At 48.0% G+C, this 22,136-nt stretch overlaps 1 protein-coding gene across 7 annotated transcripts in view; it reads left to right on the plus strand.

Moving 5' to 3' along the window:
* The first annotated feature begins 1,383 nt into the window (after positions 1–1,383).
* CACNB4 (calcium voltage-gated channel auxiliary subunit beta 4) overlaps positions 1,384–22,136 on the plus strand; it is a 91,070-nt gene continuing 70,317 nt past the window's right edge. For all 7 annotated transcript variants that reach the window (XR_011739912.1, XR_011739913.1, XR_011739914.1 and 4 more), the window contains exons 1-2: positions 1,384–1,448; positions 1,544–1,627. Coding sequence is in view for 4 of the 7 variants with exons in the window: in XM_065840671.2 (XP_065696743.1) it covers positions 1,440–1,448; positions 1,544–1,627 (93 nt within the window). In the remaining 3 variants the exon portion in view is untranslated. The remainder of the gene's footprint in view (positions 1,449–1,543; positions 1,628–22,136) is intronic.

The following is a 22,136-nucleotide window of genomic DNA, read 5'->3' on the forward strand; positions in this document are numbered from 1 at the left end:
TTGAGGGTCTTTTCCAACCACAATGGTTCTATAATCCAGGATGATTTCCAGCTCATCCAAAGAATAAATCCTGAAGATGCTTCTGCCAATGCCATGAGCGGACAGCAAAACCACGTGCAAGCAGCCTCAAGCACCTGAGAACACCTCTGTTGTTATTTACGCATAAATCGCTGCATTTCATCATTTCTTTACAGCCCTTTTGAGTTACTGACCCAGTGGGTTGATTTCAGGTCCCTTCAGGCTGCAAAGCTGAATCTTGCGAAGCCAAAGCACCCATGGAATGACTGGCAAACGCGTGTTTGTTTTCCATATCTCAGATTTCCAAATCTCAACCTAAACGTGACTGTGTCTGGCTAAAGTGGACCATGATGTGTTAGTTTTCTGGAGAGCATCTTAATGGGTGGTGTCAGCCCCATGCTCAGTCACACTGCGATTAATATTTGAAGAAAAGTACCCTTCCCAGTACCACTTTAATGATTAAACTGAATTTAAAAATAATCTAATTTAGAGTACAGCATCCATGACCCACATTCATCTTTGACAAGGAAACCAGGCTGCCTAATTTCATCCCAGGAATTTAAAGAAATGGGGTTTGTGTCTGCGATAAGAAAGAAACATTGGCGCTGGTGTTGTGTGGTCAGTGTGGTGTGAAAGATCAGTTCAAAGACACATTTCTGCTGCTTTTCATTTCGGCGGGAGGTGTGATGATGTGCTTGTGGAGGTGTGATGTGCTTGTGGTTCGAGCACAGGAGCAGGAAATCCAGGTCCTGCTTCCACTTCTTCCCCGGCTTTCCTCTTTAACTTCAAACGAGTCGCTTCCTCTCCTGACGGATCCTTTTTCTCCTCCACCATGGCGATCCCAGCGCTTTTCGCAACTGGGAGCTGATGCGGATCAACGCTGATCAAGCTCCGCTGTGCGTGGCCGTGGCACCTGTGGCTCAGTTTCAGCTTGAGGAGGTTAAGCCGGGCTCAAGGGGCCGGGACTTGCATCCGTGTCACATCTCGGGACGCAGCGAGCGGGGACAAGGGACACTCAGATGGGGCGGCGGATACCGGGACTCGGGGGTTGTTGCTGAACACCTGACACCCGGTACCCCCCAGCACGGACTCCCCCACCACGGGCACACACCCGCCGCCGAAGTTCCTACCGCCATGGGGCCATGGGGCTCCGGGTGTGACCCCGGGTGCATTTCGGGGCTGGAACAAACCCGACGGTTCCCCCGAATCCCCCCGGGCGCGTTCCCAGCCGCTCCGCTCGGCGGGGCTGGGGATGGGGCGGGCACGGGCGTGTCCCCGCCCCGCCCGGGACCCCCCCGCGCCCGCCCCCCGCCCTGCCCTTCCCCTCCTTCCCCTCCTTCCCTTCCCTTCGCTCCGCGCTGCCGCCGCCGCCGCCGCCGGGAGCGGGGCCGCCGAGCCGGGGGAGCCGCGGATCCGCCGCCATGGCCGCGGTGGGTGCAGCGCGGGGGGTGCGTGGGGGGGTCGGGTCGGGGGGTTCGCGGTGGCGGCGACACGACCTTGATGTCTCTTGGCTCCCCCGGGGCAGGTGACGAGGGGGACGGCGACGCGGCGCAGCCGGCTGAAGCGCTCGGACGGCAGCACCACCTCCACCAGCTTCATCCTGCGGCAGGTGAGGGGCCGGGGGGCTGCCCGCCCCCGGTCGGCGGCCGGCGGGGGATCCGCGGGGCTCGGGCACGGCGATCCGCGGGGCTCGGGAGCGCGGGGTGCTCCGGCTCCAGCCCCGCACAAGTTGGGGGTCACTGCCCGTCCCCTCCGCGCCCTGGGCCGGGGGGTTTGGGGACGGGTCAGAGCTGGGCTGGGAGCTGTAAACCCAGAAAGGGGCCTAAAAAACCCGCCTGAAGCCATGGTTTCTCCCCATACACTCATGGGTTGTGTTCGCGTTCGGCTCCCGAGCTGTGATTTATATATTGGGCTGATTTTCTAGTGATTCCCTGTGACGCTGATGGCAAGCAAGACACTTTTCATAAAGAATAGGAGCTGAGATTTTAGTGATCTTCTGACTGTCTCTGAAAAGCAGACACTCGCAGAGGTGTCAAGAGCATCGGCATCTCCGTTTGGGGCTTCAGGCTCGTCAGCGCTAATTATACAGCAGCCCTGCTTCCCCTGGCGCCGCGTTACCCACCCAGATGAAACCTCCTGCCAGCAGTTACCTTTCCCGACGCTATTTCCAGTCCCATGCTCTCCCCTGCCAGCTGTCCCTTGGTAGAATAAGCACCGACCTCCCGAGTCTCACTGGAGCGTCACCTTCTCTCCTAAGTGATGCTGCTTAGAGTAAATGTCATTAATTTGCTTTAGAAGTAAAGGAGGTAGAACATTTCTGGGAGCGCAAACCTGCATCCCGCACACCCCCAGATCCCTCGGTGACTTCAGCAGAGATTTAAGGAAGCGCAAGGAAAGCGAAACTGGGTCCTTGACAAATTTGAGGACACTTGTCACGCGTGTTTGGCACAGGACGGGGAGGTCGCCAGGTTGATCTGTCGGGGAAGCGGATTGAGATAACCCAGTGAAGTTTGATTTTGCTTTGCGGTGCCTCTGTGCTGGATTTGGGCCGGGAGTCCCCGTTTGCAGCACCAGCGGGGTGAGGTGTGAGAGCGGCAGTGGTAATTTGGTGTTTGGTGTGATCTCGGCCGTGCCAGTTAGAGGTGCAACAAGGAGAAGTAAATCCAAAGGTGGTTTTGGGCTGTGCCAGCGCAAGGTGGCGGTTGAGATGCTGCAGGCGGCCGTGGGCCCTTCTCGGACCCATCCTGGAGAACCTCGCAGCTCGTCACAAGTCTCGTTTCAGCTGGTGGGTGTTTTTGTCTGTTTGCCCGTTGTCTTTTTTGGGAAGAAGGGGAGACTTGCCTTTCCTTCTGACCCCTGCCCGAGGGCTCCACCTTAAGGTGCTTTACATTGGGTGTAATGATGCGTTGGAGGGGCACCTGGCAGAGGACGATGCTGTGATGGTTGAAGCTCCCACATCATTAGAATTTCAGCGAAATTAATCGATCCCCGTTCCATTCAGCCCAGATGAGGAGGGAGCAGAATTCATGGGATGTTCCTCAGCACGTGGGGGGGCGGCTCCTCCTCCTCCTCCTTGTGCACAAGGGTGTTTCTGCTGCCGCTTTGGTGCCAGAACGAGACCGTTGTATCAGAATCATAGAACAGAGACACAGAATCGTTTTGGTTGGAAAAGACCCTCAAGTTCATTGAGTCCAACCATAACCCACCCCTGGCACTGCCCCACGTCCTGAGAACCTCATGTCCGTCTGTCCAGCCCTCCAGGGATGGTGACTCCAGCACTGCCCTGGGCAGCCTGTTCCAATGCCCCACAGCCCTTTGGGGAAGAAATTGTTCCTAAATCCAACCTCAACCTTCCCTGGAGCAACTTGAGGCTGTTTCCTCTGCTCCTGGCGCTTGCTTCTAATGAGCCTTTGCAATTAGTGATTTTTCTCTGGGAATGGGGGATTTTGGCTCTGCAGCCACAGTTCCAGCTGCCCGGTGTTCCTGTCCTCTCCATTTGCAATAAGCGCCCCAGAAGAGTTTAAATCATCGTAGATCTGGTATGCGTTACGAATCACGCACCAGCTTCTTGGCCAAGTCCAAGACACCAATGGAAAGTTAATCATCGGTTTTGTGTCAGCAGAAGCACAGATCCCACAGATTTAAACCCATTACTTGGCTTTGCGTTACGTTGCGTTCAATTTTCTGGTTTCACTGCATTGGTCAGTCTCGTTTACTAAGGGTATGAAGTTCGGACGAGCTTTTGAATCAGCGCTTTTCCATCAGGTGTGGAGCAATCACGCTGCCCCGTTAGGGACCGCGTGTCCCGGGCTGCCCCGGCGCTTGAGCCGTTCAGTGCCGCTCTAAACCGCTCCTATGACGTGGCCGGTGCTGCTCAATTATATTGAAGAACCCCCTTAAGGGACTGAAGTCAATTATAAGACAATAAGTAGGCCAGCTGAAAACATATGCTTCGAGTTTTGCAAAATGCTGTAATAATAATTAATTTTATTTTTCAGTTTTTCTGGGAGATTTTACGTTTTCACCGCTTATTTTGTATATGCAATTTGTTGGGTTTTTTTCTTTAACTTCTGGTAGTATCAGTTTTATTACCTGTGATTTTTAATAGGATCATTTTGGCTGGAAAAAACCTTTAAGATCATCAAGTCCAACCGTTAACCCAACACGGTCAAGTCCACAAATAGGATCTATGAGAAAAGCTAAGTGACCTGTGAGGAACAGCAACAGTTGCCCAAAGGTTGTGTTGGAGCATCACTTCTGGTCCAAATAAAGCACCGTGTGTTGCTGAGGGGGTCCCAGGTGGGCGAGCGGGGCCAGGGCTGCAGGGATCATTAGCGCCAGAACTCATTAAAACCTATTTTGCGTGTGATAAAGGTGCTGATTGCCTCGCCGTGTGGTGTCACCATAGCTCGCGAGCCTGACATGAAATGTGGAGTTATCTGCTCGTTGATATTGGCAGGGCCTGGTGAGAAAATCTGCTTGAGATGCTCATAGGAACTGGTGGAAATGCTTTCCAGCTCACGGCAGAGATTTCAAGTGAAGTCACCAAGTGTTTGGTCCAAGCACATTTAGGTGTACGTAAAATTATATTTAGGCATGCAGTGCATTTCTGGAAGTTTTTTTGCTGCTTAATTTTAGAGATAAATAATGCAAATTTTCTTTTAAGAGAGATTTACACCTGGTGGTGCATCTTTGGCAATGCTTGTGCTTCCCCCTTTTCAAAAGAAGTTTTCCCGTGTAATATCAAGAAGAAAACACCAGCGTTTTCTGCAGTTAGACTGGCTCTCAGGCTGTGACATTGTTCTTCAAAGTTAGTGATGTTCTGACAAGATGAAAAAAAGAAGTTAAGGTCTCCCAGAAGAGTTTTGTTGCTTTGTCGCCAACCGGGTTTGTGTTGTGTGTATGGAGATGGATGTGCTGGTGGTTTCCTTCCCGTCCGGCAGGACGTTGGCACCAACACCCAGATACCTTTGTGTTTGCTCGAGACTGAACAGTTGTAGGTCAGATTTGGGGAGCTTTAGGGGTGCCTGAGGTTTCCCTGTCTCCTGTGAGGTCCAAACGCCGTTCCCTCAGCACAGGGGATGCGCGGCCCCGCTCCCACTTTGCCGATGCAACGCGGACGAGTTTCGCTCAGTGGCTCTGGCAGATTTTGGCTTCGTTACGGACACCGAGGTTCTCAAGAGCGGCCTGAAGGGCCGGTCTGAGCTTTGTAGCTGATGGTTTTTTGCTGACTGTCGTGTAAAATCACAACCTGAATTACTGGGAACCAACACTCGGTCTTTGCTCGTCAGCGATGCGCGCAGGCAGCTGCAGCGACCGGTTCTGAACAAACTTCTTAACGCGCGGTTGGCTTCTTCCTCCAGTTCTGCACTTTTGTTTGGTCTTGGAATCGTTTCCTCGGGATGAAATAAGACGTCAGTTGCTGTTCTTGTGACCCTGGTGTTGGTTCGGGCGGTTGCTGGCGGTCGGGCGATGGGTGATGCCCGGTCCAGCCCAGTTGTGCGGTGAACGGGGTGTTCCCCAAAGTCGAGCGCTGGTCAGGGTGATAAAACACAGATCTGCAAAGCAGCAGATCAGAATTTCGGTAATTTACCAGCATGAGCTCAATTCTCAGATGAGTCATTAATTTCTAAAATATAACTCTCTGTCACAGAATATGATTATTCCTTAGACACAGGACTGGATCGTTATTTTTCTCTATACAGCATTCAGAAACTGTTAAAGCACTTGACAGGTGAATAAAAGATGCAGCCCTCTCTCTGGAGAACATAAGCCTTGTCTGCTCGGCAGAGCGACATTGTTTTAACTCGCCTTTGTTCTTAAATCGGTGTAGTTAACTAAGACAACAGTTGCATCTTTCAAGTTAAACCGTGCTTAAGATTGGTTTACTTTGTAAATCTGCATATTTAGGTTAAATCAATAAGGCGAAGTGAGGCATGCTTGAACTGGGAGGAATGTCCTGAGCATCTTGCTGCAGGATCCCCACAGACTTTGAGGCCGGTTTGCAGTTTGCTCCTGTGTACAGCACCATGGTGGCTGAACCATCCCTGGAGACATCCCAGGCCAGGCTGGACGGGGCTCTGAGCAACCTGAGCTGCTGAAGATGTCCCTGTCATGGCAGGGGGGGCACTGGGGGAGCTGGGGACGTCCCTCCAACCCAAACCATCTATGATTATATAGACTAAGTTTACAAAAGGCCCTATGAACGTTGGGAGGAACTGGCATTTTCCACTGATGTCATTGCGGCCTGAATTTCATTTCCAAATGGCAGAGATGATTTCAGACGGCCTGCTTCTGGAGGACAGAGGTTTGCCGTCCCCTCCGTGCTCCGTTGGGCTGTACGTGGTCCCTGCAGGAGCCCGGGGATGCTCCCGAATGGTGCAGCCTGGCACGGGGACAACCTGAGCCACCACAGCGGGATCTGCCTGTGGGTCAAACAGCCAGCGTGGAGTTGTCTCCTGCCAGCTGGAGAGCCACGAGCACAGCTGGGTTTGGGCTGTTGTGACCCTTGATGGGGCTCGTCATGGCGTTAGGAGCAATGCTGAAATGGTGCTGGACGTGTTCAGCGATGGAGGGTGCTGTGTCTGAGCGGCTTCTAACCATGGGGCTCACCACTGCCGATGGCTTCTAGACGACTTCTCTCCGTAACTTCCTATGGGATGCTGCCCACGTGGATTAAGTCAGAGTCACAGATACACAACACAGAGTTTATCCAGAGTTGTCTTCAGATATGGCTTGAGAGGCTGGCGGACTTGGAGTGTGTCCCCCGTTCTTGGGTTCCCTGTTGGTGACAGCTGGTGGCGTGAAGCTGTCACACGTTCGTGTGCACATTTTCCTCCCTGAAAGCCACCTTGTCCTGTCTAATGGTGTTGCTCTGATCCCAGGAGCCCCAAACCCTGCCGTGGTTGGGTTTCTCCTCGCAGGGCTGGGAGGAGGAGGTGATGGAGGGGGGGGACAAGCTTCCCAAGGCTGAAACAACAGTAGAAAGAAACCTAAATGGATTTTTTAATTATCAAAGAGTAGGAAAGTGGCTTCTCTCCCTAATTCCGCCATCGCTTCACCTGAGCGTGGAGTGACCAGCAGACTTCGGCGAGTTTTGCATCTTCATTGGGAAAGCGAGTGCAGCTCTGGCTCTCTGTGTCACCAGGAAGCTTAATTGAATGTTTCTTAATGCGCTAATTGAATCTCCAATTACGTTCCCACTTAGTGTTCCGCTAGAAGAGGAAAACGATTTTTGTGTGTGTGTGCTGGTGTCTGTTTGCAAGCAAATAATGACCGTGATTAAAAAAACTAATCCGCCGGTGGTTGAGTTTTTGTTTGGAGCCATCTGTCAACCCCGGGGGCAGGTTCACGGGGTTATGTCCATGATGAGCGGTGGGACGTGGTTCATGTCCCGGCGTGTGGGTGCTCGTGGTGCACAGCACCGGCTCGTGGCGCTGTCAGAAACCTGGTAGGTGGCAGCTAATGGGATTATCAGCCCCCCCCTTATGTGTGTTTGACGGGGCTGTTGGCGCCGATTCACAAAAGCCTGAGCCTTTGGAATCCTCACTTTAAAAATGTTATGTCCTGTTCTCCAGCAGATGTGCTGACCGGCTTATTGTCTCCATGGTAACAAGGTTTCGCTTTTAAAATAGCCTCAAGTCACCAAAGAGAAGTGGGATATTAATAGCATCAGCAGCGTAGGTACAGATAAAAAATAGGATTTGGCTGTTCCCCATCCAAAATTTCTTGTATTTGGGAGTTGTCTGTCTCTTTGTACACGCCGTGGGCGTTTGTTTAAATGTATTTTTCTAGCGTGACCTATAAAATTATTTCTCTTTATTCATGCAATGTTATTACAGAATTAGCAGAATACTACCATAATAGCAGACACATAATATTTAGCAGGTAATCATTAAGAAAATATCTTTCTGAACTGGATGATCCCCATGTAGAGTGGGCTGGAGCGCCCTGGGCAGCTCCATCCCCAGCTCCCATCACCCGCCACCTCCTGACCGTCTCGCCCGTGGGTTCATTTCTGCCCCACCAGTGTTTTTGCTGTGGGGTGACAGACCGTGCGAGACCCCGGTTGTGTGATTACGGGGGGGCTGAGGCATTTTAGCGGATCCTGGGCGCTGCGTTTGCTGTCAGGCGGTTTCTATGGACACCGGGGGTTGTGTCAAGCGCAATCGCGATGCGATTGTCTGTGTGGATATAGAGGAAGCAGAGATGATTGCACGGGACTCCAAACCTCTCTTTGCTAAAATATTTTCTGTTGCTTTGAAAAGAATACGGTAGAGGCAGAAATAGCTGTTTCCTAAGATCCCGAGTTCTTGGGTGACCCGCAGAGTTGGAAATAATAGCTTCTTAACTCCTTTCCGCTGCTTTCAGGGTTATATGGGAAAGGCTGATGGGTATGATCTTCAAAACTCTGCTTCAAACAATAACAAAGCAGAGCTCTACAAGACAAAGTTTAGGTGGGAGCTTCTCAGGTTGGTCCAGACAACCTTTGTAGGTCCCTTCCAACCCACACCATTCTATGAGTCTTCAGCCACTTGTGGTGTCAAAACGTCTCCTGTATAATATGGTTTTTGACTAACAGCCAAGTGTCATACAAACAGTCAGAAGGTGATGCTGCTGATCCATGTCAGGCCATTTGACAATTGACAAAAGATGCTGACAGGGTGTTCAGAGTGTCACCGTGTCTGTCGTATTGATGTTTGGTTGTTCTTGATGAGGTCTCCAGCTGTCCCTGTGGCTTTGGGGCCCGGTGGGGCGGGCGATGGACGGGACTCGTGTGCCTCCCCCATCCCACCGATCAAAACCAGGAGCTTCCTTCAAAAACGGGAGGAAGGAGATGTTCTCTGCTTTTTGGTGACATCTGGACCATAGTGCATTAAACACTTTAAGGTACCAGGGTAAAAATACATGTTAGTAGTCACACTCCAGCCACGTTCCCTCTTTGGGAACCCTCTTTGCACCGTTTCCTTGGCACGGTGAGCATCGCTGTTTGGAGGAAAACCTTTTGTTTTGTACCAAATAACAGATTTCATGTCCTCAAGTAAGAGTCGCTTTAGAGTACCGGATTCTGACGGCTTTGTGTTGCTTGGGCCTGGGTTGTGACAGCTTTTCTTGCACGGAATAAACAACATTCTAGCTGTGATCTCCATTTGCTTTTACTTCTATTCTGTTTCTGCTATAATTTGTATTTTTATGACAGCTGTTCTCCAGACTGATGGTTTCAGTGCTTAAGTAGTGACTCTTTTTCCCAGCCTATACAATATATCATTTTTCCATTTATGTGTACAGACAGCAGGAACTGTCCCAACGCCTCAATATTTCTTTAGGTTAATACACTTAATGCACTTTGATATCCCTTGCAAAATTTGATATCCTGGTTCAGACAATGTAATAAAATACTGCAGGTCAGAATGTTGAAAACACCTTTTGAAAACACTTGTTTCTCTGAAAGCCAAGATAATACTTTTATTGGGATTATCCGGTAGCTTCTAGCCAGTGATATTCCATTAATCTGGCACATTTCACCTGTGGAAGGATTTCCTGTGGCTTATTTTGTGGCCCTTTGGTTTTGATTCTTGCTTTTTGAAGCCTTTTATGACAAAGGCACCACGTGGCTTGGCGTTCCCGAGTGGAGTTTTGTATTAGGCGACATAAAATTCAGCTGAAATCGGGCTGCAAGTTCTGCTAAAGCATCTGTATTACGGCCATTTTTGTGATCACGCTTAGAAGTGATGGACGTACCTATAAATAATGCAGAAGTTAAATGGTTATAGTTAGAAATGGAGATCCCTTTCATAACCTGGTGTGGGTTTGGTTTGGTTTTGTTTTTTCTCTCTTTTATTCATCTTACAGTGATAAAAAATTACCTCAGCATTAGGCATTTCTTAGGGCTTAATGACCAGTTGGGGTTAATGTCCCGAGATACATTAAGCATCCAGCCAGTCATTAATCTTCCAAGTGCCTGGTAGCAATTATGGCTTAAATATTCTTCTCTTCTTTTGGCTTTGGTCATCTTGGGCCATTGGGAGCACCTTCACCTCCCCCTCCCCACTCACTGGGACACCCCACAGGGTTAGATGATGCTGTTCCAGCATTAAGGATTTAGATGAATTATTCCATATAGACTTCAACTCTTGAAGGGAGGTCACCACTCAGCTGAAAATAAAACCCTTATTTATGACAGAAAGAGACATTATGAAACAAAATGAAGATGGAAGGGAAGTGGTTGAGTCACCATCCCTGGAGGGGTTTAAAAGGCTTTTAGATGAGGTTCTTAGGGACACGGCGCTGGAGTTGGGTTATGGTTGGACTTGGTGATCTTGAGGATCTCTTCCAACCAGAATGATTCTACGATTCTATTCTATGGAATAACTTGTAGAAAGTTATTGCAGAAATCCTGGAGTCCGTGTGCCGTCCTAGAACTGTTCTGGTGTGAAGGATCGCGGGGTGAGCTGCACAGCTTGTGGTGGGCAGCACGGCAGGACCGGGAGACGCAGAGGAGATGAAAGATGACCCTTGCTCTTTGTATTACCCTTTTTGCATTTATTTTTAAAGTGAAAGCATGAATTACCAGTCTTAACGTTGAGCCCCCAAACACCAACCTCAAGGAGAGGAGGCTGAATAGAAGAGGCTGCTTTATTCTTAGCCATATTCAGCAGTCAGGAGGTAGACAGCATTTGCTGTCGAACGGATGATTTTCAGAGCCCAAAAATACACTAAAAAAAAAAGAAAAATATAAGAAAATAAATGTAAGCATTGCCGAGCAGAGCACACCCATCTGTTTGGCTGAATAGTTTATCATTTTTATAATGAACTTGCTTCTCATGGTAAAGGCTGAAGTAAGTGTTACATAGGCCGATGTTTGTCCTCCAATACACACGTGGTGTGTCCCTGCGATGGTGCCGGGCACCTCCTTCTCCTCATCTCTCTTCCCACTCATTTCTAGCGCCCTGTGGAGGGACAAATACGTTACCGATGTCCCCAGCGTACGTCTTGGTCCAAGCTTCTTGTTTCTTATCCGTGCCCGCCTATTGCCCGGCTTCTTGTTGAAAGCTGCAACGTGGTTCATTTTCTCCCCGTCTTTGTGGAGAGGAAAGACTGACGGACTCAACAGCGGCCGTTGATTTTTGCATTCCCTTCAGTCAACTGGGTAATTGCTCATAACTGAGCTTTTATTCTATCCATCAGATTCATGTGGTGTTTATTCTTGTCGGAAGCAAAGGTGTTTTATTTATTCATTTAATGCACTTGAGGATTTTCCTGCTTTAGGCTGTTAACGTGTAATTGAGCAGCTTACATCCCCCTGTGACAAATCTCCTGATATTTCAAACTTCTGCATAATCTCATGCTCCGGGTCCTCTCTGAGATTAGTGCTGGTGATTTGGAAGGACCTCTGCGTTCTGTTATTAACCGTGGTCATTGGAAATGAAACAACTGTGAGAAGTCATCACACAGCAAACCTCTCACCAGAAAAGAGCCCCTTTTCCAGCTCTCTGGACCACATCTCTATGTCAAACCTGCAATTATTTCACCTGTAGACACTTCACCTTCCTTGTTTTGCAGATGACTCTGTTTTCCGTCATCGTTAAATGAGAGGTTACCGCTTACATGCAGGAAAAACAGAAGTGTGATGAATTACAAGCCAGTGTAATTTATGCAGAACAGTGTGGGGGAAATTGCAGCCCACTCCTGTTCCACATAAATTATGCATGTACCTCCTTGAAAATAGCTGCAGAGGGTGTGCGGATTTTTTTGGCTAATGAATCATGCCCTAAATTTCCACAGTACATACATTGACTCAAATGTCCCCCTTTTGCCCCACCTTTATTTTTAGACCATCTGTAAACTTTTGCGGAGCGTGTAGTTCCGGGTGCTTCTTTATTTTCCTCCCAACAGACCTGTTCTTTGAAGACCCTGTTTTGAAAAGGGGCTCCTGAATTTACTACTTCTCCCACGTGAGAGTTTGCATCTTATGCTTTGGAGACCTCTGGAGAGATCCCTTGGCTGTTGTAGTATGTGAGTTATATGTGAATAACCATGAAGATGCAACCTGCTCCTGCGTGCAGTCGCCCCCTGCAAACCAGGGCTCCAGACTTCTCTGGAGCTGTAGCCTTCAAACCTGGGTCAGGGGCAACACAAAACCTTTGAACCTGAGCGCAGAAATGAAGCAGTTGCAAAGAGTTAATGAAGAAAGCAAAGTACGACGCCATCCATATGATATTTGCTTGGTGTAATATATAAATATAAAATAAGCTAGCAAAGCCGGGGGATGGTTAGAGGAATGTTATATATATGAGAGGAAATGGCCTCGAGTTGCACCAGGGCAAGTTTAGTTTGGATATTGAGAAGAATTTCTTCGCAGAAAGAGCTGTTCGGCATTGGAACAGTGGTGGACTCACCATCCCTGGAGGGGTTTAATGGACACGTAGATGAGGTTCTTAGGGACATGGGTTGGAGGTGGCCTTGGCAGTGCTGCGTTAAGGGTTGGACTCAATGGCCTTGAAGTTCTTTTCCAACCAGAATGATCCTGTGGTTCCCTGTAGCCCCAGGCAGTTGACCATGAGCGGTCACTGGGGAGCAGGACCTGGTGTGGTCCTCTCCTCCACCTCAGCAGCAGTTACAAGGCTGGAGCTCCCTCTACGAGGCAGCATCGCCAGCCAGCAAGAAGCAGTTTTGGAAGGGCTTGAAGAAGAGAAGCGCTCCGAGGAGGATTTGGAAGGTGAAGAACGGTTGTTTGGAACGTGAGAAGGTGGAACAGCTTTGGACCTAAAATCAGCTCGCTACGGGGATACAGAACGTTACGGGAAGAAAGAGAAGTGGGATTTTTCAGTATAATAAAGGTGTGGGTGGAGCAGCGGAGGCAAACCTGGGCATGGGGGTGGCAGCAGGGGCTGGGGAGCAGGGATTGGAGGAGCAAAGGCTTCGTGAGGCAGTCATGGGAAACCATCAGGATTTTGTCATGGATGCGGAAAAGGGAATTTCAAGATGCTGAGGAGAGATGCTTGGTATATTTTATTGTCATCTGTGAGGAAACTGCGTAGGATATATATATTTCATCTCACGTGTGCTTTCTTGAGGATTTTTCTGTGGTTTTTTTTCCCGTTTTACATTATTTTTTAAGTACAATTATTTACCTTCATTTGATGTGTCCGAGCAAACAGCGACTGAGTTCGGAGTCCTGGAATCTTTATGTCCTTTTAGTGACTTAAATTTGGTATTTATACTTTTCAAGTTATTCAGTGAAGAGCCTGGCCCAGCACAAACATCACAAGCACAACATAATTGATTTCCAAAGAGTTGCTTCTGTTGGTTTTTGGGAACGATTTGTGGCGCTGGGTGCCGGGTGAGGTGCTGGGGTTGTCTCAGGAGAGAGGGGTTGGTTGGAGCTACAAGAGGTGCTGCTTATAGGAACTTCTGATTTTTGGAGCCCAGATACGCGATTGCATATTTGAGGCCAAATCTCTCTTGCTTCTGTCCTGCAGAAATCAGTGAGGTTCTTCCATGTGCAAAGCAAGCAGGATTGCATAAGCTAAGAATGCAAGCAGATTTTTATTTCCCCCCCCCGTCTGCCATTGTCTGTAAAACAGACATTTACTGCCCCTCCACATCCACTTTTGATAAAGGAGGAAAAACCATTTGTGGGAACGGCACCAAAACCAGTTTGGTTCCCAACATGAAAAATGCAACACGGTTGGCCAGGGAAATGGTGTGGGAGAAAATGGGAGAGAAAATGGGATTTTTGTGTGGTCTGCTCATCTAGGGAGCTCTAGGCTGGGAAGAACTTCTGTTGGTGATCCGTATGGTCAAAACAGCGCGAGGTCTTGTGGGGGCTCCGTGTGGATGGGTAATGGAGCATTTTACGGGGTGGTGAGGCTCGTGGTCCTCTGGAGCTGTTCAGTGCTGTCTTCAGCCAGGGACTCCTTGCCATGGGGGTGCTGGGGAGGCAAAAACCCAACCCAAACCAACAACAGAAATGGACAAAAAAACCCCCGAACCAATAACAACAACAACATTGATGTTATTTTTATTGTTAAAATTATTAATGATAATCATAATTTGTTTGCTGTTTTGATTGTGGTTGGGCCCCCAAGAGCCGCATTCCCCATTGTCGTGGAACCACTTCTTCAGCCTTTTAGTCCCCAAACCGCCCTCCTTGGGGTCACTTCAGGGTTCGTCTCCAGTCCCACACAGCAAACATTCCTTCTCAAGGCACCTCTCACATCCCATAGAAAAACACGTGCGTGGGAGCTACGTTCCCCCTGCATTTGACTCACGTTAAGCAGTTTTATGGAAGTTTGCATGGAATGGAACATGTTTGGTACACGGAGAAGATATATGCTCTTTATGAGCCTTTCGGTAAATTTGAACAGCGCCAATACTGAGATCTATCCATTAACCATTATTTTTGGATAGAGCAGCCCTTGTACTAAAATGTCAGGCAGATCTGAAATACAAGTGTATGTGAAAGAAAGCTTTATCAATCTGTTTGTACACCTTGCCTGGTGAAAACCATCCAAAGCCTCTTCTATTTCCAGTGAAATTATAGTTATTGTCATTATTTCACTAATTCTCTTCAATGATAATGATCCACCTCAGGATTCCTGTAATGTGTTTTGGAAATTAGCCCTGTTTATATATATATATATATATATACACAATGTACCTTCTAGTCCTTAGGAAGTTCCTTAGTATTTCAGGACTTATTTTGAAAGCAAACAAACCAGTCAACCTTTAGTAATTCAAAGAGCCCTTTAGCCAATTTTACCGATATCTTTGGATGAAAATTGTCTTTTCCAACTACCTAAACAGCAATGGGTGTTGTCTCACTCCTTTCCTAATTATTCAGAGAGGGGGAATTAAAAGGATTTATTACTGTGCGATGTGAATATATCCTATCACTTGTCTCTACGTACAAGACAGTAGTTTTTACTAAATAGCCATACCATACCCAACATAGCGTCACTGCTATCAGTTTTCCTATTATTAAAGCTACTCATTAAGTCGTTTGTACAATGCGTTTAAATTTCTGTTCTCAATATATGTTTAAATTACTCTTAAACCCAAGTTGGCCAATTAGACCCTTTGCCCTTCCTTGCAGCCCGTGGTTCTGTGTGGGTTCCCTCCCATCTTGCTCATTGATTTCACCATTTCTCATCTGGTTTGCTCCCACCCGCCGTCCTCCCCAGGCTGGGCTGGATCTCCAGCCTAAGATCCAGTTCCAGGCTTAAGCATTCCTTGCTCCTTCATGTGGTTTTGCTCATGCGTTAGATCCTGAGGTTGAGAGAAGAATGCTAATCTATTAATAACCGCTAACGAGCATTCAGAATGTATTGTATTAACCCACAGCATTAATTCTGTGGGGTTTTTGGAGTTCAGCTAAATATGGCTTTAAGAGAGGGATAAAATTACTGTACGCAGCGGTTTCCAGGTTGGTTTTTTTTTCTCGTTCGGTTCTATTATTGGAATACTTACTTGCTACAATATATTTTAATACAATGGCAAACCAAAATGCGCTGTACGGATGGTTTCTGAGTCTCCAGTATCCATGTTCAGGACTGTGCCCGTTAATTAGTTCCGCTGTGTTCACCTACGTGTTACTGTTTCGTAGGAGGAAAAATGTTATATTTTTGCACCTGAAAAGCAACTTCTTAGGGTTGAAGGAACTTGCATTATTCCTATGGAAACAACGTGCTGCACAAAGTAAAAAAACCACATCTATTTAAAGACATTATTGGAAATTTGTGCCCATCTGCATGGTGAAGCTGTGTTGGGAGAAGGGGACGTGACAGTGGGAACAGGTGACAGATGCTGCTGCTCCTTCAGCAGTGGCTCTTGGGGGCTTCGGCTGCTCCCTCTGGGGTCTGACTCCCCAAATTGCCACGGGTGGCACTGGGGACCGGGGACATGCCAGGGGCTGCCTCACCTCAGCAGTGGGGACCACAGCTGTGCACCCACTGATGGCAATGGTGCCTTTTTCCTGGCTCCGATTCTGCATCTTCTGGGACCAGACGTCCTCATCTTTGCCTTGACACGCTCGTCTTGATGCTGGATTTGCCGCTGGGATTTCTTTATAGCGGCAGCATAATGATTGTTGTTAATTGGCCCCAGCTCCAGTGGCAGCCCAGTGACCCAGCAGCTGGCCTTGCACCTCTACAAGCCTCAGCTCATCTCTTATACACCGTGTCACCCCTTATACTCATGGTTGTCACCTTCTGTAAGGTGCTTACTGTGTAGTTCTTAATCAACCCGCTTATCCTTGCCGTGCCGATGCCATTCGGACCCATCCGTGCCTGGTGTGATTGCGAGGGGGCAGCTGTCGCCTCCTGGGGTGTCAGGAGACCATTAGGTCCTCTGTGCACGAAGGGGAGCGGACACAAATGCCCTTGCTTTCCTGACAGCCAGCAGTAATAGCCATCTTCCAAAATGTAAGGTTTCCCCAGAGATAAATCCCGTGTCTTCCCTATAACGGGAGCTGGGATGAGGCAGAACCGCAGGGTGAAGCCGGGGGATGCTGCTGGCTTGTAGATCACACACCCAGCTGTAGCCATGGTCGTGTTCTCATCCTCGGTCACTACTTGTTTAAAACATGAAATTCTGATTTGGGCTTCAGAAATGCTTTTTTTGGGTGGTTGTTGTTGCTGGTTTTTATCGCACGACGGACAGTGGTTCGTGTTTGTGCTGCCTTGAATCTTTTTTGTAGTCCTTCCATCCTAGCGCCATATTTTGTAAGGATTTGCAACACTGAGTTTCATGGGAATGAAGTATGTGATTCTAGGAAAAACAGGAAGAGCGTTCCAGAGCTATTCGCTTACACAGAAATTCATTAATTATTACGCTTGCTTCATTTTAAAAGCCTCTTTTCACAAAATTCTTCCTTAGTATTTCAGAAAAGATAAAGCTGGCAAATCCTGGCTCATGTGGCGTGCCCAGGTTTAGATGGGTCAATGTCAATATGGTCAGTAAGAGCGGTTGTGTCAGTGCTGCACAGGACAGGGCGCTGGGTTTCAGTGCTCTTACGTTCTCAGGGAAATGTTAAGATGCTCTTGATTTACTAAAAGATGTTTCATCACTTGTTGATACACAATTCCCGTTTCTTTTTAATATCAGATAAAGTAATATAAAAGACTTTTCTAATAGAATTGGGTGAAGGAAGATGTGCCAGGAGCCTTTACACAAGTTGTAGATCTGGGTGGGCTAAAAATCTGCAATTCTGGTACAAGCCACAGGGTGGGGTTGTTACTTTAAAGCTTGCTGGGATGTTACTACTTCGAGCACAGAGTTGGGAGTCCTGAAGTCTTTTTTTACTGACTGAAATTTGGAATTCATACCTTTCAAGTTATTCAGTGAAGAGCCTGGCCCAGCACAAACATCACAAGCACAACATAATTGATTTCCAAAGAGTTGCTTCTGTTGATTTTTGGGAACGATTTGCGGCGCTGGGTGCCGGGTGAGGTGCTGGGGTTGTCTCAGAAGAGAGGGGTTGGTTGGAGCTACAAGAAGTGCTGCTTATAGGAACTTCTGATTTCTGGAGCCCAGGTAAGACAGGCGCCAGTTCTCACTCCTACTCTGAATTTACATTTGTAGTATTGAGCTTGTAGGATGCAGGAACACAGCGAACAGGAAACAGTTACAAATCATCTGTTAACTTCTTAAATGAAGTTTTTCCCGTGCCATTAAGCCACAGAAAGGGGGTGTCAGTCATCATTTCTGGGCAGAATCCACAGCACTTTGTGCTTGCGTGAACTGAGCTGCCAAAGAACTCAAATCAAAACCTCCACCAGTCTCTAAAGCTGCTGCTTTACAGCCATGTGCGTTTCCATGTGAGAAACGCTTTGGCCTTTGCCAAGCCAGGCCCCATTGCTCCCTGCACTGTCTGTTGTCTTCTCAGAGTTACCCAGACTAAAACCAAATGAAAAGAGACCTCTGGTTGGATAAAGGCATTTTAAAAGGTGCAAAGATAACAAATGTCAGTGCTGTGCGCCCTTTGAAATGTGTCCTCTGAAGGGGAGATGTGATTCTGTGATGAATTAGCATTCTTCGGGCTTGCCATAAAAGTTACTTCTTCAGTTCCATGTTTAGGACTCCACACACAAGTGTTCCTCTCTAATCGTTCTCATTCCCAAGCAAATACAAACCCTCGTCTCCATGTGAGGGCTCCTCGCAGCCTGTCCCTGCGTTGTCTGTCGTGTCTCGGTCGTGGCCAAGGGTCCTGTTCCCAAGGAGACGTCCAACACTCTGCCCATTTGCCCAGCTCATGGAATCATAGAATGGTTTGTGTTGAAGGGACGTTCCCAGCTCCTCCAGTGCCCCCCTTGCCATGACAGGGACATCTTCACCAGCTCAGGTTGCTCAGAGCCCCGTCCAGCCTGGCCTGGGTTGTCTCCAGGGATGGTTCATCCACCATCTCTCTGCCCAACCTGGGCCAGGCTCTCACCGCCCTCAGGGCCAACAATTCCTTCCTCATGTCCAGCCTGAATCTCCCTTCTTTCATTTCCAACCATCACCCGTTGTCCTGTCGCAACTGACCCTGCCAACAAGTCTGTCCCCATCTCTTTTATCAGCCCCTTTTAAGCACTGAAAGGCCACAATCAGGTCTCTCCCGGAGCTTCTCTTCTCCAGCTGAACACCCCGGCTCTCTCAGCCTGTCCTCCCAGCAGAGCTGTTCCAGCCTCGATCATTCCTGTGGCTCCTCTGGTCCCTCTCCAGCAGGTCCAAGTGTGTCCTGTGCTGAGGACCCCAAGCTGGACCCAGGGGTGTCTCACCAGCCTCAAGCTTCCCAAACCCCTCCAATGTTTAAGCCACTAATGAACGGGAACTGAGGAACTGTCCTGTGTCTTGTTCTCCTCCATATGCGTGCCCAAGCCTTTGGCTTTTGTTTTTCTATTTATCCCAATACCAACCGTTGTCTTATTTTGATGGGTTTTGCTCCAAAGTGCTTATTGATTTCTTTTCTCTGCCTTAGAGCGTCTGCACGGAGCGCGTTGGTGCTGGGCTGACACGCTTTCATAAAAATATTTGTCCTGAGAGTAAAGCATGGGAATTACAGCAGACACTTTTAGGAGAAGAAAATTACATGCTATCAGACCACAAATATACAGCTAATTTACCATAAAACCTCTGCATTTGAAGCTCAGAAAAGCAAGGGGTGGAACGCAGGGCTTGTTTTGCCTGGTTTGTTTAGCTCACGGCGCTGTGATGTGCTTAGATATCAAAATACCCACCGGCAATGTGGGGAGCTGCGAGGTGGGGGTTTATCTATTTGGGGGTGTCCTGGTTTTGTTAAAAACGAAGTTTCTCTTTTAGTGAATTTGCCTGTCAGCTAAAGCTTCATATGAGCTGCATTTTCCTGGAGAACCAGATACATGTTTTGGTAAACCTAGCAATGGAATGCAAACTTATCGATAAGCACGGATGGACATCTCGCGAGAGGGGCAACCAGAAACCGGTGAGCAAGAAACAGACCAACTGTGTATAACATCCCATTCACGTGAATACTTCATAGAAAAGTGGGAGATCACGAGGATCTCGTCCCTTTTCCCCTTCTGCTTATGGCCAACATTAGGAGAGGACCTTGCTGGTTGTCCCTGCGAACTGAGGCCAGTGAGAGACTGAATCCAGCTCCGGGTGGCTGCAGAGTCCAGTCCAGGACTTTGGGTGCTGGCTCTGCAGTTGCTGAGACTTTCAAGATTGGTTTTGTATATTTTGTATTATTTTCTCTATTCTTATCAGTAGCATTAGTAAAACATCTTTCATTTTTCCAACTCTCTTCTCTTTGTCCTTCTTTCCCTCCCGATCGCCTGTCCTGAGTGGGAAGGGGGAAGAGGGAGGGGCAAAAGGGGGAAGTGGGGGGGAGAGGAGGTTATCAATACATCTGCCAGGGTTTCATTGTCACCCCGCTATCTTAACCCTCAACAGGGGGTTATGTAAATTAGAAATAGATTTATTTTCTTTTTAAATTATAAGCACTTGGCTTTTTTTTTTTCCAGATTAAATTCTAAAAAACTAATTGGTGAAGGCAGGCGGATTTGGTAACTCAAGCAACCCTGTTTCTAGTGTTTTGGCAATACAAAGCTGCGAGAAAACTGATAAAATGGTACTTGAGAGGCACGCTTTTCCCGGTACACTGCAGGCCTGTCCCTTGATGTGCTGTCCTGGAAGCTCCTTAGTAGGGAAAGGAGGTTATTCCCCCAGGCTGTGCTTGGTGTGTCTGCGGGGAGGGCTCTCTGCCTTATCTTCAGCCTGGAAACCACGGTAAGAGCACGTTGCTGTGTCTGAATCCCAGCTTTCCCCCTGGATTTTTCCATGTCTAGCTACTCCTGATCAGCTGGTTCTTTTTTATTATTATTTTTTTTTAATATAGTTCATTTTTTAACCCAAGCTTGCTTGGCCATGGACAATGCACATGGAAACTAACAGGGAAAAGGTCTCCTGAGCTCTTCTGCAGGATGACTTTCTCGATTTATAATGACATTTCTAGATTTATAATTAAATACAACGCCCCATGCCCTTACCATCCTGGGTTATAGCACGGCCTTGAAGCCTCACGGCTCAAATTCTGTAATTGTTTGCTTTGGGGACCAACTGGCCCCTTCAATAAAAGGTAATTCAACTGGCCATTCCTAAGCCCTGTTGATGCTTTCCAGCTGCGTGTGTTTGTCCATTTTTAGGGCAGCCGGTAGCATTTCCAGCACCTCCTGGGAGCGTGGGGCAGGGCTCTCTGTGTCCCGGACTGGGATAACTGGGCAGACTGGGAGGCACCTCGGAGCTGCCTCGTCCTTTGCTTTTGTCCTCTTGGAGCCCCAAACACAATACGTGGACGGGCACATCTCGCTGCTTTCTCCCCAGCGTCATACAGCACAGGGAAAATCTTGAAGATGCTCTGAAGCTGGAATTGTTTTGGGTCATGAAAACACTCATAAACACTCCTACAGGCCTGCTTGTTCTAAATAATGATAATTGCTTTAATTTGTCATGTTTTGTGATGGCTCGTTCATTAAATCATGAGCTTCGTGAAAGCTCCAGCTACTGAGTGGATCTGGTAGAAATAGTAAGATAGTATTTAGCTGTTTGCACAGAATTATGCAGCAATTACGACAAAACAAATTCCTTCCAGATTCTCCTGATTACCATGGTAACCCACGTCCAAAATAGCAGTAGAAGGCCACTTAGCACGAGAAAACCAGATTTTTATCCCTTATTAACTGATGCATACTATAGATTTTGACAAAGAAGTCCTTAAAATGGAGGTGCTTCCCTTTTTAATTGCAGTCGTGTTGTAGCGCTGAGTTCTCCCAGGAAAAGGCAAGGAGCGATCTTGCTGGGAGCGTTTCTCTTGCTTTGCATAACACATGCTGTGTATTTTTGACTTCTCTGACTAATGGCAATTGGTGAGGGATGAGTAGCTGTTCCAGGCAGAATCCCCAGGGTAGCAGGGCAGCCTATTTTAGGCGCATCTCAAAGGCGCAGCTGTTAAGCTCTGCACAGCGCTTCCCGTAGCTCCAGCCTAGAGCTCTGGACTCGGAGAAACTGGAGCCGGATGATCGATTGCGCTAAAAGGATCTCATGCAGATGTCATCTGTAAGGATTCAACGACTCCAAGAGTTTAGGAGTTGAGTGTTGCCTCGGAAATAAAGCTGACTTCAGTTGTTTTCGAAATAGCTGGTTTGGATTCGCGTTATGCGTGTGCACGTGGTGTATACTTGTTTTCAAGCGGTTTGCAGCTGTGATTTGTTTGAAGACAGTTTTCCCCAATTGTGTTGGCCGGAAGCTTTTGAACTGGAGCTGAGATTTGTTTATTTTAATATTCTTCTTTCTTCAGGGATCGAAGTGTTAAGGAAAGCATTTGATGTCAGAGCGCTGACGGTAAAACTGAAAGACTATCTCATGCCGTACATATTTTACTCATTGGTGTAAAAAGATGAGTTTTCTGCTCTGAGTCACCCCCCGGGTAGCTGCAGGGGAAGGTGTCAGGGCATCCTGATCATGCCTTGCTGGCTTTTTAACTAAGGGCATGAGCTGAATTCATCCAGACTCAACAGAGACCGATGTTATCGCTGGTGGCGGCAGCAGCGCTGATGGGAAAAGGGTTTTGGGGACACCACCGCAGCAGGGGATGCAGA

Source organism: Patagioenas fasciata, chromosome 7 (assembly GCF_037038585.1).
Source record: "Patagioenas fasciata isolate bPatFas1 chromosome 7, bPatFas1.hap1, whole genome shotgun sequence".
Taxonomy (NCBI): Eukaryota; Metazoa; Chordata; class Aves; order Columbiformes; family Columbidae; genus Patagioenas; species Patagioenas fasciata.